General features: G+C 34.9%; 1 protein-coding gene across 11 annotated transcripts in view; it reads right to left on the bottom strand.

Annotated features, from left to right (window-relative positions):
• The window catches only part of CPEB3 (cytoplasmic polyadenylation element binding protein 3), a 191,363-nt gene that overhangs the window by 127,585 nt on the left and 45,721 nt on the right, over positions 1-18,057 (bottom strand). For 7 of the 11 annotated variants that reach the window (XM_073240696.1, XM_073240694.1, XM_073240699.1 and 4 more), the window contains 2 exons: positions 12,065-12,224; positions 2,702-2,758 (listed from right to left, as the gene is read on the bottom strand). In XM_073240696.1, the coding sequence (XP_073096797.1) occupies positions 2,702-2,758; positions 12,065-12,224 (217 nt within the window). The remainder of the gene's footprint in view (positions 1-2,701; positions 2,759-12,064; positions 12,225-18,057) is intronic. The other 4 variants (XM_073240701.1, XM_073240704.1, XM_073240702.1 and 1 more) reach the window with 1 other exon arrangement.

Genomic DNA, 18,057 nt, shown 5'->3' with positions numbered 1-18,057 from the left:
TCAGGATGACACCTTTGTCTTTCCCACCAAATTAGGAGAGCTGAAAGTATGGTGTCTTCAGGATAGTTTTGGGTTTTTGGAGGTCAAGGGAGTAAAAGAAGGATGGAAAATTTTTTGAAGACAGTGAATGGCAACATTACGTACAGAGTTAGGAAGCATGGATTTTGTACAACTAAAAAGGATAAGAAAGAGGGAACTACAACTGACTGACATTTCCTTTTTAAAAAATTTAACCATTGACTCAATTCTTTTTAATTTTCTTAGCCAGTCCCTTCTTTTCTGAAATTACAGTTCAACTTCAATCCAGTCCATTTCAATATCTACAAATTCCAAACTGATAAAGTTTCAGTGATTTCAATTATTCCTATATGAAGTTTGAAAGAAAGGAGGAAGGCCAGACCAGTCACAGGATAATCACTGTTAGGCTGACAAAGGGTAGGCATAAAAGGGAACACAAAGAATACATAGGTGTGTTTGTGTGTGTTACATATATAAGTCACCTGATGGGCTGGGCCCAAGTATAGAAAAGGGAAAAAAATGTTTATCACAGCAAAATAGTCAAAACCTGTAGGTCTCACAAGCAGCTACCAAGGAAGATATTTTGTTTATTCTGGTCATTGCAAATTGGAGTCAACTTTGAAAGAGAACTGAGAGTATAAATAATGCAAATGCCAAACTCTGGTTGTTTTTATGGTTTACTCTGAGGTCCCTGCAGAGTCATTTGAAGATAGATGCATTCTAATAGCTAATATATCGTTGCAAATACATATGTTTTCTATAACAGGTATCCTATCTGGCAAAAATGAATCTTTTGGTGCTTTAAAAAATGTTACAAAATCACAGAATCTTCATTCTGAAAACAGTCATTGAGATGACCTAATTCAGTCCCCTTCTCTTACAGATGAGGAAATTTAGAGGCCAAAAGAAGAAATTTAAAGCAACATGTACAAAGTGGAAAGAATATAAATGAAATCTCTTATTTAAAAGCACAGAATGAAAGATAATCAAATAAAACAGAACCAAAACCTTTTAAAAAGAAAAATGTATTTTACCTTCATTTTTTCACACAGAAAATCACATATTATATCCTCTCCCTCTGCAGAAGAAGATTCACACCATGTCAAATTAAGTCTTTTCTAAAATACACATTCATTCCTTCAGGCAGACACACTACCATACTGCTTTTACATTACCATTTTCTTTTATATTCAACTCTAAATGCCATCACCGAACGAAGTGTTTCCAAAATTTCACAAAATTGCTGAAGTTTAGCAAGCTAAGCATGTTTATTAATCCTCAATCCAAAGTACCTACTACTAGAAAAAAAATTAGAGGTAGCATAATCTAAACGTAAAGTGACCTTTTTTTTTTTTTTTAAAGAAGAAAACAGAGGTAGTCGAGAATTTTTATTGTTTCAAAGACCCTCCAAAAGAAGGGATACTAGCTATTTAGAACAAAATATGCCTGGGGTAGATTACAACCTGCATCATCAAGACTGCCACTGGTTCTCAGCTCTGCTCACTGGGAGGCAGGCTACCTGTCAGGAACCAAAAGAAATAGGGAATATCTACTTTAGGGATAACCTAAAATCTGCCCTAAGGAACTCCAAGGGTATTTCAAATTCCTCACTCAAGCAAGAGGGTAAGAGACAATATTGTACACAACCCTTGATTTACCCAGAATGTCTCCCATGTGTATCAAGAGTCAGCTTATACCTGGGAGAATGAAAGGGAACAACCTGATGGCATTCAATTGATAGAGAAAAAAACTTAAATACCCAGAAATTCAATGTCTTATATGGTCCTGGAGACAAGTGACAATTTTCATTTAGAGACTGTTCATCTGCAAAGCTATTTGGTCCATAGACAATAGGAAGGAAAACTGACGCCAGTCAAATAATTCTTTCAGTATTAATTAATACAATGACTTTATGGCTAATAAGGTTTGGATGGTCAAGAACTCAATCTAATAATTATACCGACAAAACCATTTCTAACCTGCAAAGCTACTGACATCTATACCATGCAAACTCTATTAATGGGAAACCCCTATGTTCAGTTTGAAGTACCTGTTGGCAATCTACCACCATGAGAAAATTCCCAGTATGTATAAATAAGTTGGTTTATTCATTCACATTCTCTGCTCTACTCCTCCTCTTTGCCTCCCTCTTTACTTCCTTTCCCTACCCCAGTGGTATGCAAGCAGGGGTTAGCAAACTTCTCTGTTAAGGGCTGGGAAGTAAATAGTTCAGACATTTGGGCTCTGCCATTGTAGTACAAAAGTAGCCATAAATAAATAATTCATAAATGAACAGGTGTGGCTGTGTTTCAATGAAACCACAAAAACAGGCAGCAGGCCAAATTTGGCCCACAGGGCTATAGTTTGTCAACCCCAGGTACAGGATAGCAGTTCTCAAACTTTAGCCTGCATCAGAATCACTTAAAGGACTTGTCAATACACAGTTCCATACTTAAGGTTTCTGATTCAGCAGGTCTGTAGTGAGGCCTGAGAGTTTGAATTTTTAATAAGTTTCCAAATGATGCTGTTGCTAGCCCTGGGACCACACTTTAAAAACCACTGAATAATAGTTCAATACTGCACTCAGTGGAAAGTTGAAATGTAATGAACAATTAAGAAAGTGGAAATTACATGCTGTAAATTTGACCACTAATTTTACAGAATATTTCATATGAAGACTTACTGTTAAGTGCCATAATATTATCTGTTCCTGGATGATGGAAATTTATCCCCATGCGTCCTAAAAAAATAAAATAATTTTAAGCACAAAGAAAATAATTATTGATATAATCATTTCAAATACATTGTAAAATATTAACAAAAAAAGCTACAATAGATTAATCTACAACAATGCTATCAAAGGCCACAGCAGTTAGAATAGTTTTTAAATCAAGTCATAAAATGTACACATGAAAAATCTTAAAAGAAAGCCAAAGTCTCAATAACAAATAAATAAAACAAAAAGGAAGCTTCCATCAAAACAGTCTGAAATTTTTAACACAGCTCCCGCATTCCAATTTAAACATGCCAACTCACTTGATTATGCAATTAATTTAAATAATCATTCATACTGCCCTTCAAATTCAAGCAACAAAATAATGAATTCAAAAAAACTTTGTAAGTTTGAAGCTTAGGGAGAATAAAAAGTTAAAGGTTTCATAGTGGCTCAAAAATACAACATATTTATCAGAATGGCAACCAGAAGAAAGATAGTAATATTTATATAACAGATAATAGTGGGGAACAATGGACTGGTTCTTATGCTCACAACTACTGACTAGTATATGACCTTGGGCATCATGCTTGTCTCTAGACTTTCTTCCTGATAGTAACATGGGTTGCTACAGCAAACTGCCTGGCTGCCTGTTTTTGTACATCTCCAAGCTAAGAAACATTTTTACATTTTTAAAGGGTTGTAAGAACAAAAACAAAGAATAATGTGTGACAAAGACCATATGACCCACAGGCCTAAAATATTTACTCTCTGGCCCTTTACAAAGTTTGTCAACCACTGGCCTATAAACTGACAAACCTGACTCAAATGTTTCAACTAATAACCAGGGTTAAGAGTAGAAGATGTAGATACTTGGTATGTTTTTTTCATTAACTATTTGGGAAAAGGAAGTGGATGGATCAAAAGAAAAATGAAACAGTCATACGGAAAAATATGTACTTAAGTTTTCTTGACCAATTCCTTGAACAAAACAGTTACATAAACAATGCTTTTGTGCAAAGCTAATATTCATGAACTTGGCTTCGCAAAATTTTCATGTCCAATTACGTCAAGGATTATCACGACATTCTCAGAAAAATGTTAATTTTATGTCACAACCATTGTTTAAGTAAATAAATGTCAACAGTATTTTGGAGGTGAGTGATACAGAGAAACCTAGAAATAAGGAAAAAATATTTGACTTTTGCAACAAATACAGTGTAGTTGTAAAAGGTCAGTAATCATTAGGTATTAAACTCTGTTATAGGGTACTTGAGGCAAACAGCATTGTCACTTGCACAAAAGAGAAAAATCAGAGTGGACAAAACAAAGCATTTTCTTCAAATAAAAAGGGGGATCATGGATTCCTAGTCAAGGCCATCCTAATCTCTTAAAGACACTCAGGTCAAGTAATTTGTACAAGGTCATTTCAAATTAAGGGATAGGGAAAAAAACAATTCTCTCAGAAGTGTAATGTTGCTTGTATTGATGGGTATGTGTGTGAAAGAGAGAAAAAGTAATTAAAAATGGAAAAATCATTAACAACTGATGGATTCTGATGAAACTGTTCTAAATTTTACCATGAAGTATTATGGGACTTTTAGTAAAAAATATTTTTTGTTCTTATTGTTTTAAACTTCCTTATTAGGAAGAAGATACTACATTCACCTCTGGTTTTGTGGAGAGTACTTTGCTTACATTTATATTATAGTATAATTATTCTTTAAAACATATTTAATGTTTTCTATAGAAAAATAATGATATTTGTAAAGAATCATGTCTTAAATAATAGAATTGCCTGTTATTTTTTATAGAGTTCATAGATCTTTTCATATTTACTAGAAGTTAATTATGAGTTTCAAAAATGATCCATTGTTAAAACACATTCAACAGTATCTATTATGTAATTGCAATATCTATTGTTATATTTTCTCAGCTCCTAAGTCATTTTACAGTCCCTAAAAATTAGTTTACACCATATGCAATGAGTGCTATCTCCTACTGCCACCTTCATCAGAACCTATTACAAGAAAACTTGTCATCAGAACGAGGCTTTGACTCAGAAGGGAGAATTTACATTCTAGTTTTAGCCAAATCTATGTCCTCTTGTTCATTATTTTCAGATAATCAACACCGTATTTGGATTCATTACCACCAAATGCTAACATCCGTGAGACCTAGATGTGATTCACTCATCATATTCTGAGATACACGAATTTAACAATAAATAGCTAGTCACTGGAAAATCTGCCTAAAAACCCAGAAGAGTTCAAAATCATTGCCCTTCAGAATTTAAAGAATGGCATATAGAGAGGGACTCTTCAATCTTTAAACAAGGAGTATTCAGGCGTAGGTGAGGTTCCAAAAGCTAGAGATGTTCCTAAACATTCCTATAATAATAAAGGGTTATCAAGAAAACCAAGCAAGCCCAAATTTAGCTGATCCTTATTCAACTTCTTTAATTTCCTGTGCTACAATCATTTATGGTAAAGAATTATGTCATTTACAATCACTACATCAAATAATAGTTTCTGTGTGTTTCTGCAACTACTTAGGTTCCGGCACCCTTCTCTGTATTCCTCCAAAAGATCCTTTTTAAACTCTTTCCATGAGGTCTTAGGACTTTCAGCCTGGAAAGATGAAACTGAAAGGAAACTCAATAGTTTTCTAATTATAATCCTCTATCCCACACTGATTACTTCCAACTCAGTCTTTTTAAAGAAGCTGCAAAACAAGGGCTGAAGGCAGTATTTTGTAAATGAAGGTATCACTTGCTGAAAAGCAGGAAACATTTTGCCTTTCCTGGTATCCTCCCTAATTCTGTTGGCCTCTTTGACTTCAAGAGATCTCTGGATCAATATCAACAAAAGATTTATAAGAAAATCTGTCTTATAAAAAACTTTTATAAGAAACAATGTCAGATCCATCAGAATCAATTATTTAAATACAATTTTTTCCCAATTAAATGTAAATTATTTTTAGTAAAACCACTTATGCCTTCTTTAAACTACTTTGCCTCCTCAAAAATTAGTGTTTAGATTATAAAATGCAATATATTTTTATTGGAGAAAAATTTGACAATACAGAAAAATGAAGAAAACAAGATCACCAATCAAAGACAAGCTCTGTTAACATTTTGGTTTACACAGTCTTCCAGTTTAGGGAGTGTATATGTGTAAAGGTTTCTTTTCTAACATTGGAATTATTTTATAATTATATTTTTTACTTAATATATTGTATATCTTAAGTTCTGTAGTTATTATGGGATTTTAGAGGAGAGAAAAAATATATAACAGTGAAAGAAAAACTGATTCCAAATTCAGATGAGGCCATTTCTTTCTTTTGTCCAACAAATACTGCTGTTTAATCAGCTGTGAAAATAGAATCAAGTGTGTGACATCTGGTGATTCTTGTTAATGCAGTCTGGTGCTGCCAGCATGACATTCTGTCACCTGTCCATATTCTATTTTTAAACTGTTCTTGTCAGCTAGCTATCTTTTAAGTCCAGTGTAAAATACAAGGTTTTGAAAACTGGAAGGCATACTTGATTTTACTGAGTGAAATGATGCTGTGGAAAACTGAGACTGTATCCCACTTTCCCCACTGTACACAGGACCTGATAAATGGGTAAGGGGTTGGAGGGAGTTTGGAAAATAAGGTTACATATGGTTAGTCAGACTCTAAAAATCAGTCTCACAAACTCAATTCACATTCATAATTAAGAAGTTATTTTAAAAAACTATCTTTACTGTTACTCAGTTTCAGAGTCCAACTAAACTGCCTGTACTTTATATGACCAAAATAAAAATAAAAATATTTTATTAATTCAGTTATGAAAGTCACCTCTTTACTTCTGCAATATGTTATGATATAGGGAACAACTGATTTATATATCTCTAATCATCCCCATTTGCTTTAACAAGTAAAGTCCTTCAGAGACCTTCACATGACAGAATGTGAGTGCTGTGTTCTAGAAAAGGTTTTAAGACAAAATGCATATTGTACTGATTCTATTTCCTATCAATCTTCCTATAAAGTTGAAGATGCATTCCTTCAGAAATGTATCCACAAGAATGCAATAATATATGTAAAAAACAATAAAATAGTGTTTTAAATCCTTTTTAAGGAAAAATGATAAAAGTTTGGTACTATTATATTCTATTTTCCATAGAACCAAGAACAAAAGCTGTGAGCTTAGACCTGAAGTCAAATCCCAGTTTCTTTGAATACCAGTAGTGGATAATTTTCAGCATCTTATCAATTTTCCTTTGTGCCTGTGTTTCTTCATTTCAGGCTGTACTCTAGAACAATTAAATCAGAATTCTGGAGGTAGTACCCAGGATTAAAGTACCTACAATATTTTTCTTTTAAAATTCTCAGTCAATTATACTGGAATATTGAAAGGATCACTGGGCAAATTAATAAACATATACCTATAAAACAACCTATAAAACAATAAAACCTATAAAACAATACCTATAAAAAACAAAAATCACTCAATTTCTATCTATTGTTCCCATTCTTATATAGAACAAGAACAATCACTCCTTGCTAACTCAGAACCTGTGTCCTAACAGTTTGTGGAATCAGCTAACTTTTATACAAGACAAACCGATATGGGCCAAAGGGATGTAGCACTGGGGCAATGTTTCAAATGAGTTAAAAGACAGTACATTTTTCAGGACAGCATATTTTTAGTATTTACAAACTAAATATAATGAAGGTGCAGTTCCTCTAAAACAAGCAGATCTCAACATCCAAAAAAGGGGCCGATTTTGTAAAAGGCTCTATAATACTAAATTTAAATTGTAATGAATAAAGAAAAATCCCTCCAAGTTTCTCTTTAAATGTTTTAAAGCACTGTTATCAGAAGATAACTATTTCTTCCCAGATTCAGTATACATTTGAAAAGCAAACCTTTAAATATCAGTTCTCAACTGACACCTGCTCTTTACATATTTCAAATTTCAGTTCTATGAATGGTGAAAGAAAATTCGAATATATAAAAATTTCTCATCAGGCACTACCCCCAAGTAGTCAGCCAGGCCTATTCTATCGTAAGAGGAAGACTGCATGGATTGAGAGAAAGGTGACTCCTTCCTGTCCTTTGCCAAGATGTCCGGTATATTGTGCTATTGCTGGTCAGGGGATAGGACCTTGCTTCAAAATGTCACCTACACTGCCCAATGCACTGTGGGCTCTAAGGAGAGTACAGGGATGAACCTTTTGCTCTAACTCTAATCCTACCTCCCAATGCCAGAAATTCTATTAATCCTCACAGTTATAAGGACAGTTGGGATTCCCTTTGGTTCACTGGAAAGGAGGGCAGACAATTCCTCCAAGCTAAGCCTCGCTCATAGCACTACCAACCCAAGGATTTCTGCACTTAGGACAGAAATAAGGGACAGTTTTCATTAGCTCACTACCCCCTCAAAACCCTTCTTATTTCTTGGAGGCCTTCTTTCCAATGAACAATAAGAAAAGTCATACATAAGATATGGTAACGGACAACAGGTAATTATTGAAATGTTATTCTGTTACAACTAAGAACTGTAGTTTGAGATCTTTAAGAAGCCAAAAAAATTAGTCTAATTTTTATTTAAATAGGGTTCTGTGATCTGATCAACACTATGTAAGATATTCCTCTGGGTGCTTTGAAGAATGCTTAATTTGACTTTTCCTCTACACTACTTGACATTTTTATCATGGGGAAGGAAGTAGAGGACCTTTGAAAATTTCCTATAAGCATCTCCAAGGCTGACCTAGTATAAGTGTAAATATGACTGGAAAACTATTAAACCTCTTGACTGAAACAGAAGCCTTATTACTTACTACTCCATCATTTCTCCCACTAACCCCTTTTTTTCCCCCTGAATCAAGAGAACAGTTGAATAAAGAGATTTCTTATTGAATACATTTCTAACATCAAATAACACTGTGAACATATTTTTACCATGTTCACTTTAAGTACATCATTAAGTACTTTATTTTTCATGAGTAAGATATCCTATTTTATTATACTTTCTTTACTTTGCTCAGATACACAATTTTGGAAAGCCAATATAACTTGGGAGAATTGTTTTTCTTTCTTCTTTAGGTGGTTTTTGATAATGATAGAATGTTTATCCTTCAATTATCACTATTTATCTATGGCAAATACAAAATTCTGACAACTTGCATTGGAAAGCTTTAAACCTTTAGCTGCAGTCTAGTTGGAAGGATGTAAATAGTACAGGGATATAAAGGTTTAATGTATTACCCAGGCCAGGCAGCAGGCACACTACTACCACTGTCAGCAAAAAAAGATAATCGTAGGTAACATTTGAGCAGTCTGTAGTGTCAGGAACTTTATCTGACCTTCACACCCACTCTGTGAAGTGGATGCTTTATTTTAATGATGAGGACAAAAAAGCTTTGAAGAGGCTAATTCATCTGGGTCAATAGACAGCTAGAGGCAGAGCCAAAATTCAAACCCAGGTTTGAATACTGCAAAGTCAGAAAGGCTGAGTTGAAATTTCATCTCCAATACAGACAACATGAAATGGCTGGAAGTGTTAAAAAAATGTTAATCTTTGTTATCACTAAGTAGTAAGACTCAAATGATTTTTTTACTTTGCTTTTTGTCTTTTTACATACTATTTTAGTTTCTTACAATGAGCAAGGCTGCATTTTTTTCTAAAGAAAATCAAGCTCCAGAGAAAAACATGAAAACAAATAAGCTTACAAAAAAAAACAATAACTCTGTAACTTGAGTTTTTAGACCCTCAAAATAGTTCCAATGTTCATGTAGGAAAAGATGATATTAAAAGTAGAAGAAAAAAATAGGATTAAGTACAGGGAAATGCTTCTAGACAGACTTACAAAGAAATCACATGGTAGGTCCCCTAGACTACTACTTTTCTCTTAAAGCTCAATTCACCTAGATGAATACATCTTTTGGTCTAGAGACCCTCTCTATGAATTTATTTTGAAGAAAAGCTACGAATTTGCATGAAAGTCTATATAGCTAATGTTTGCTTCACTAAGAAACTCTTTCTGAGAAGTAAGATGCCTATATGCCTAGCTAAATGGCAAGAACTCCATAGCAACATTACCTGTTGTGGAGAAAAAGCTAGAAACAACCTGAGAATCCAAAACTAAGGCATACCAATAAATTATAGAGACCAAATAAAAATATAGATGTTTATTATGAGGAAAATAGAAAAATAAAGGATATACCATTCACAGTGTTTCTTTTATTTTTTTTATTACATTTTTGTTATAATTTTCTTCATTTTTTAAAGTAAAAAATTACTTAAAATCTCTCCTTTAAGGTCTTGGCATAATAATTATGTCATTAGAAGCAATAAGAATCAAATACATGGTGCCATAAGCCAGATTTAAAAGTATCCCAGCTGGAAAAAGGAAGCAGGAAGCTCAAATACTCTAACCAGAAGACATTGACTTGATATAACTTGCCACGGCAAGCAGATCATTCTTAGGAAATCAATGTGGGTGATATGAACTGAGAAGTTGCAACCTTACTGAAGCTATAAAAAAGTACATATTAAATGCTGTCCAATTTATTAGGACATATATATCTATAAGTACAACGCAGAAGGCTTCTACAGATGAAACCTCATGTTTGCAAGTATAGTGAAGAAATTTATGCAGAGATAAATTGGACATGCAATAAAAAAGCAGCCACCACAAATAAAATAAGGTATTTACACTATCCCATAGTGAGATAACCTTCTTATATTTTGCCAGTACTACTCTCAACAGGAAATAATAGCTCCTGCTTACACAGTATTCACAGAATTCTGGAAAATTATTTGACAGACTATTGCTAGAAGAAAAGAATACAGACCAAGATAAAACAGGCATGCATAAAGAATAAGGGCTGAATATTTTAGAATAATTAGGAGAGGCTTATAGCTATTCACGGTAGAGAAAGAAGATAAATGCAGCCTTAGAAGATACTAAAAACACAAAACAGCCTGTGAATATCATTGGTTTCTTTTTTTTTCTTTAACACCATTCTCACTTCAAAGTGAAATATGCTTTAAATTACCATGTACCTAATCTTTCAAATGAAGGAGTGGTAATGGTGACTAAATATAACAATGAGTAAATGAGAGATTTTTTTCTACTTCTGAAAGTCTTAAAATTATGGCTTTTCTCAAAATCCTTTATTGTCTTCATAGCCTGTTAAGTACTTTCTTTACACTGGAAATTTAGGAAGGGGGCAGAAAATCATGAGTGTGACAAGGAAATGATGAAAAGGATTTCTGTGGCTTGAGGGAATGGCTATCAGGTGTTCACAGCCAGCTGTACCCTATGTAAGAGCCTGGAGAGAACCAGAGGGGATCAAATTCCTCAACTCCAGAAGACATAGGAGTTCATATAAGATGGACTTTCCTGTGGCTACTTTTTCAGTTGTTAGATATTTAGGCTCTAAACCCAACTATAGTGGATATTTCCATAGAAGATTTCCTTTACAAGTACTTTAAAATATCATAGGTCCCTGAAGAGAAGTAGTGATTCTATAGCATCTCAGTATACTGACGGACAGTGACTTTAATGGGGTATGTGGTGGGGACCTGATCATGGGGGGAATCTAGTAACCACAATGCTGCTCATGTAATGGTATATTGATACCAAAAAATATATATATATATCATAGGTCCCTATAAAGGCTTATAATCCATACAAAGAACTATCTGGAGTTATAAATGTAACATCAGCATATATCCTGAATTTACATGGGCTGGCTCTAAAAATAGGAAGTCCTAATATTGCTAACCTTGGGACTTTCTGCTTTATATTAACCCAAAATGTTTATATACTTTAAGATATTTTCCTTGTGTTTTAACCTTAATACAGAGGATCATTAGATGATCTTAAATCTGTTTCCTATACTAGGAAAGTGATATTTTAATAAAATGGAACCCTTTCTATGAAGTTTTCTGAAGTAGTCTTTGGAGATTGGATTACTAAATCTCATAGTTCCTTGCAGTATACTTGGACCTAAATGAATTATCCAGGTTCAGGTAAGGATTCCAAATGCACAAAGCCCAGAAAACTTGGCTTCTGGTCACATGCTCTAATGGCAACCTCAGGTATCCAACACATGCTTCTGCCAGACATTATGATTAAAGCAATCAAAGTGATTTTCATAGGTAGCTGAACCCAGGTTAAAAAAAAAAAAATCAATTTTAAATACATTCCACAATGCTTTACAGAAGCAAACAAAAGCAAACAAAAACAAACAACAAATAAAATCACAATTATTAAAAAGCTGATTTTTGTTTAAAACACCAAGCAAGGAATGGACATATGAATATTCCTAACCTGCAAAATGATTCCTCCACATTATATCAGCGAAACTCATTGGTGGGCCACTGGGAGGGTAGTGTTTACCTTTCAGAGGCTCATGATCAGTCCTTATCATATCCATTAAGGAGTTCTCCAAGGAGTGCAAGTTAAAAGTGTCATAGGGCCTACTCCGGTCCTAAAAATAAAAATACAGAACAAGACAATACATAAAATTACTTCATGAAATTAATACCATATCATTTGCTTCTTGCCGTGGATTGATGGCAAGAATTAAAGCTCCAGCTCGTTCTAATAACACACATTCTTTTCATTAAGAATAATGACTTGGCAACATTAAGTTTAATATGTTTTCATAATTAATTAAATTGCAACCTTTTCCCTAACATTCTTTAATGTGTATGTCTCACTACTTCAGACTGACTGTCTCTGAACTCAATCTACAAATGGAATCACCTTCCTGAAAAATCAAAAGGGGACTATAGTTTCAATGTAATTTTACTCAGTATCTTCAATATTTATTACTGGTAAGTTCCATGAATTAGATATACTTTAAAAAAATTGAAATGTGTTCAAAGTATGAAAATTACCTTTTGAAAAGCACATAGATGAAAAAACTGTAACAACATAATGTTTTCATGATTTTAGGTTCAAAAACATTTTGAAAATACAGTGCTAACAAAATTAAGAACAAAATCATTTTTCCACCACATTGCACTCAAGCCCAAGCCCACGGGAGACCATCATCTACAAATTATGTTTAGTAGTCTGAGCCTAAAAGGAAGTGTAGCTTATAGCTTATCTTAATACTACAGAACAGATTTAGCTTGTTTTGTTTAGGAAAAGTGAGGCAATCATACACCTCAACAACAACACCAAACCAAACTACAGCAATGAGAGATTATTTTCAGGGTCTTGAGTAGTTTGTTTAGCCTTGCAAATAATCACTTCTCCTCTCCTATAAACAACAGAACAACAAAATGACTGTCTAGATGAGCAAAAAGGGATACAACAGATTAAAACCTACAATGTGCAAAAAAAAAGCCTACAGCTACTGTGACCATTTTCTAGGTTGTCTTAAATTCTTAGGAAGCTGTTTTCTTCTGGTTTCTGGAAAATATGGTTTTTCATGCCTCCAGGGAGGCAAAAAGTGTCATTTCCTCAACACTGAGCATAAAGGAGGAACTCAGAGGGTTACTGAATGAATGAATGCAAACTGCACGCACACAGGTCCTAAGAAGAGCCCTGACCTCAGGACAAGGAAGCAGGGATGCCAGAACAACTACCAGGAACTGGGGGACTTCTGGGTGCATGGTGACCTACCTCTCCAGTCTGTACCTGAAATTCCTCCCTTTATACAAATGAGAGAATTGAGGTAGAATATTCCTAATATCCTTTACAACCCTCGATATATATTTTTTAACTCAGAGATAAGGAGTTGGGTGGAGGGTTTAGATGTTTCAAAATGCCACAGAAAGAAATTCCATTTTTACAAACCTAGTCAAGCGCCAGCTCCCCTACTAGGCTCTGGTGATTCAGAGATGAATATTGTAACCTAGTCCCTGTTTGCAAGTAACTAGCAGGGAGGAAGACATAACCAATTAAAATAAGAGTATGACAGGTGTTTTGACAGGAATGCATATAGCACAATGGAAACTATGTCACATCTGTTTCTTAAAGAACATTTATTTGTGTGTTACAATTTTTTTTAATCTGAAGAATCACATTCTGTAAAGGCCTAGGTATCCTGAATCTGGACCTGCCATTTGACCAGGTATGAGACTTATCTTGGTTATCAATGTCCCCAGTGCTCTCATTGGTAAAATGGGATCTTAACCTGTAAGGATTAGGTTGGAATCTTAAGTATTTATTTTACTCATATTGTGTGTTCCAAAGAGTAATACTCAACATTTCTTAGTTTATTGCTGCCCCCCCTTTCTACCTTCATCACATTTTTTCTTTTTAACATTCATCAGTTATTTGTCTATACTGTTAGATAAGAAAGAAACATGGAATGTTTTCACTGATCTTCCTGCAGATCATTTGTTTTGCTTTGGGTTCAAGTTTTCAGTGTTAACTCCAATTACTTAAGGAGTAAAGCTGAATTTCCAGAAATGCAGGCTTACCTGTCCCCATAAGAGGTAACTACATTCCTTGTCCAAAGAAAAGGCAGAGGTAACAAAGCATGCTGATGAGGAGTCAGAATGACAACCTATTTCTGGCACAATCCCAGTATAAGGTCGAGGAGCCTTCTACCACACATATGCACACTTGTTACTAACTACACTGTGCAAACCTGGGACTATTTCAAAACAGGCTGACAAGGTGAAGGGACTGAAAGAAATGGCTGTTTGAAGGTATTCAAGAATCTTTCCAATTAAGACAGTTTTTTCATTTAATTCTTGATATAATCCTTCAAGGTAGATAACAACATACTCATTTTACACATGAGGAAGGTGAGCTCCAGAGAACATTCCAGCTTGCATCTGACCTCCAAGCCAATACCTAAAGAGTATAAAAATCTGTCCAAAGAAGTTGAGCTAATCCATACAGGATAGTAAATGAAAGCTCTATAGAAGTACAGCACTGCATCTAATTACTGAAGAAATGACCTTCAGGCAAGGTTGTAGAGAGTTCCTGTCAGAACAGAGTATCAGATAGTAGGTGACTACCTGTCAGAAAAATTGAGGGAATATTTGGAGGAGAATTTATGTAACTGAAGTGGTTCCCAAACCTGTTAGATTATCAAAATAACATGTAGAACAGTTAAAACACAAGTTCCTGGGCTCCAGTTAAAAACAACTTAATCATAATTTAAAAAGAAATAAATGTCCCAGGTGATTCTTATAATTGGCTAGATTTGAGAGCCACTAGACTGGATGATTCTTCAAGTTAAACCTTTATACCATGAATCTGATCAGTAAAATGGAACAATAAAGTGAGGGAAGAGACTAGAGGATAGCAGCAGGTAATAAACAAGCCTGGCCACTTTGCCAGGGGTCAGCTTTGCAGTCTTTTGATTGTGGGCTGCACAGGCAGTGGTAGCTTGGTTTTTAAAAGCATACACTTTGAAATTGGACATCTGATTTTCAAATTCTGACTCTGCCACTTACTGGCAATATCACTCCGAACAAGTTTCTAAGGCTTGGTTATCTTCTATAAAATGGGGGTGATAATAATGATCTCTTTATTGTTGTTTTCAGTACTAAATGACAGAGTGTACAGCAAGTCATCTATCTGTACACTGCTGGCTACTAGAATATTAGGGAGAACACAAAGACACTTCCAGGATGCCACCTCAGAGTACTGGAACATAGATTTTAAAACCTAGAGGTTCATGGATACTAACTAACCTAGCAGTGTTCACTTGTGCTCAAGAGATGAAAACATCTGACATAAGAAATGCATAACAGAATTTGTACAGGCTTAAATGAACAAACCTCAATGCTAAGAGACTTATTTTCTCATTAAAATTAATTCTACCTATGCTTCATCAATTTATATTTGCTGTATACTATTCATCCTTTTTGTTTTACAAGTTGTAAACACTGCTGAAATAACCGATTAACTAGGAAGTCTGCAAGAAAGGGAACAAAAATAGAAAAACTAAACAACCTGCAGTGAAATTCAAATGGAAGTTATGCATAGAGAAAACTAGAGCACAATTTATCATTGAACAGCAAAAGTTACAAGCAGCAACTGACCTTTTAAGTCTTTGTATCATGTGTTTTATTTCTCAACATAAGGAAAATCAGGAAAACATCTTTTTTTAACAAGCAAACATGAAAGGAAGTATTAGAACATTTATAAGTAATGCATCCACTATTGACTCTTTTCTCTGTAGATAACCAATGCCAGGCATTACCAGTTAGCTGTACCTAGAGGCAGGCAGCCCACCCCCACTGTACAGTTCATAGCACCGCTTTCTTTCTTACCCTGGAGTTATGTAACAAACTTATCAAGTACTTAACATATGTACAACCCAATAACCATAACCTAGTCTTTTCCTGTTCCCTGCCATCCTCAATCTTCCTTCACAGCTCTTTTCACTGGTTTGCCACACAGGTCAGGTAAGAGGCTCAATTTATCAGACATAGTGAAACATGGCTTTTGGAACATGTTCACTGTTAATACAAAACTGTTCTAAGTATGCCAAATGCATTCCCTCACAACTCAGTAAGCTTTTATCCCATTTTATAAATTAAGCAATTAAATCTTGGAGAGATTAAATAAGTAACTGGCTGAAGGTTACAGGGCTAGTAAGAGTAGTAGAGCCAGGGCTCAAACCCAGTCAAATCCAGACTGCTCTTAAGGACTATCACTGTGCAGCCTCCCTGACTTCCTCCTACTTCCACCACCTTAAATCCTTTTCACAAACACTCCCTTCAAACTAACCATGACACAATCAGAGAAAGGCCTCTTTGACCCCACTCTGCCACACAGGTAACCTAACCCCCACATGCCCTGGGTCAGCTGAACTTGTTCAACTGCCAACTAGTTAAACTCAAGAAGTACCTTGATCTACCCCCTAACACAGCTGCTGGCTGGTCTCTACCAGCCCTATTCCATTCACCTGCCTTTTTGGAAGAGAAATCCAGGACTCTTTTCTATCCTTTCTGGCTTATTACCAGACATTTCCTCTCCTAGAAATACAGGGTAGAAGGCTGCAAAGAGCCAAGAGCATCTGAGAAAAAAGCGACTCTGTAACCAAATGATAAAATTAATCATGCTACCTACTGTGTTCTAGGGACTGGGCTAAATGCTTTAGAGCCATGATCTCAATCATCACCACAACCCTGCAGGTAGGCAAAGAGACAATACATTCAGAAGTAAAACATGTAGCAATTTCAAGTGCAGAATCTGCTTGAGGCTTAAGAGTGACTATAAAGAATAGTTAGGCCATTTAATAATGAATGTTACATGGGGGCAGCAATTAGATGAGTAGTAATATAAAATTTCTAGTAGAAGCCTAAGAATTTGTAGTTCTAAACCAATTACTGCTGCTATTTGTTAAAACCTATCAAAAACATGAGGTTCCTGTATCAAACTGAACTGTACTATAGTATTGAGCAGCTCGATTCACCTTTGCCATAAAATTAAAACCTTTCCCAAGTAAAGGAAAACCTCTGTCACTAACCTGAGGGTACCGGGGAAAATTAACATTCAAATGCAGATTTTCATCCCATCTTAAGTATCTAGTCCTTTAGTCAATGGTTTATTTTAACCATCCCAAATGAGACTATTATATTCGTAGCCCTGACTATAGATTCCTTCAGTCCCTCTGAACAGCAAAAAAATGCTCTTATATCTAACCTAAAGTCTGTATGAAGTTGAAACCTTTCTCCCTTTCCTGCCTCAGGGGGAAAAAATGTGACCAGCACCTGCTGTGAATGTTAATATGCTTTAAAATTAGTTAAACCCAGTCTTTCATACAAGAAATTCTCAAGAATTCTGGATAAGGCCTGAAGTAAGATCAGGGTATACAAAGAAATTATGACTTCTTCATCTTTTCCTTCTTGAGGATGACTAATTCCAGTTATAGTTGAATCTTGAACATTGCAGGGGGTGGTGGGAAGGGGTTAGGGTCTGACACCCACTCCAACACAGTCAAAAATCTGAGTATAACTTTTGACTCCCCCAAAACTTAACTACTGATAGTCTGCTATTGACTGAAAGCCTTACCAATAACATAAAGTCAATTTACACTTATTTTGTGTTATATATATTATATACTGTATTCTTACAAGTCAGCTAAAGAAAAAATTTTGTCATATTGTTGCAAATCTCCAAAAAATTATCCGATATATTTATTGAAAAAAAGTGGACCTGTGCAGTTCCAACCCATGTTGTTCAAGGGTCAACTATACTTTAACCTCTTTATCAGACTATTTTTCCTTGAGTATGACAGCAAATCAAGCTAAGGTAAGGGTCTTGAGAAGTTAAAAAAGGCAAGAGGATAATTTCACTTGCTTTGACAGATGGTCAAAAATTAAATGAGCATGACAACTTGA

Source organism: Manis javanica, chromosome 7 (genome assembly GCF_040802235.1).
Source record: "Manis javanica isolate MJ-LG chromosome 7, MJ_LKY, whole genome shotgun sequence".
NCBI classification, from domain to species: domain Eukaryota; kingdom Metazoa; phylum Chordata; class Mammalia; order Pholidota; family Manidae; genus Manis; species Manis javanica.
Note: the sequence above shows the minus strand (reverse complement) of the source record. Positions and strands in the feature narration are given on the sequence as shown.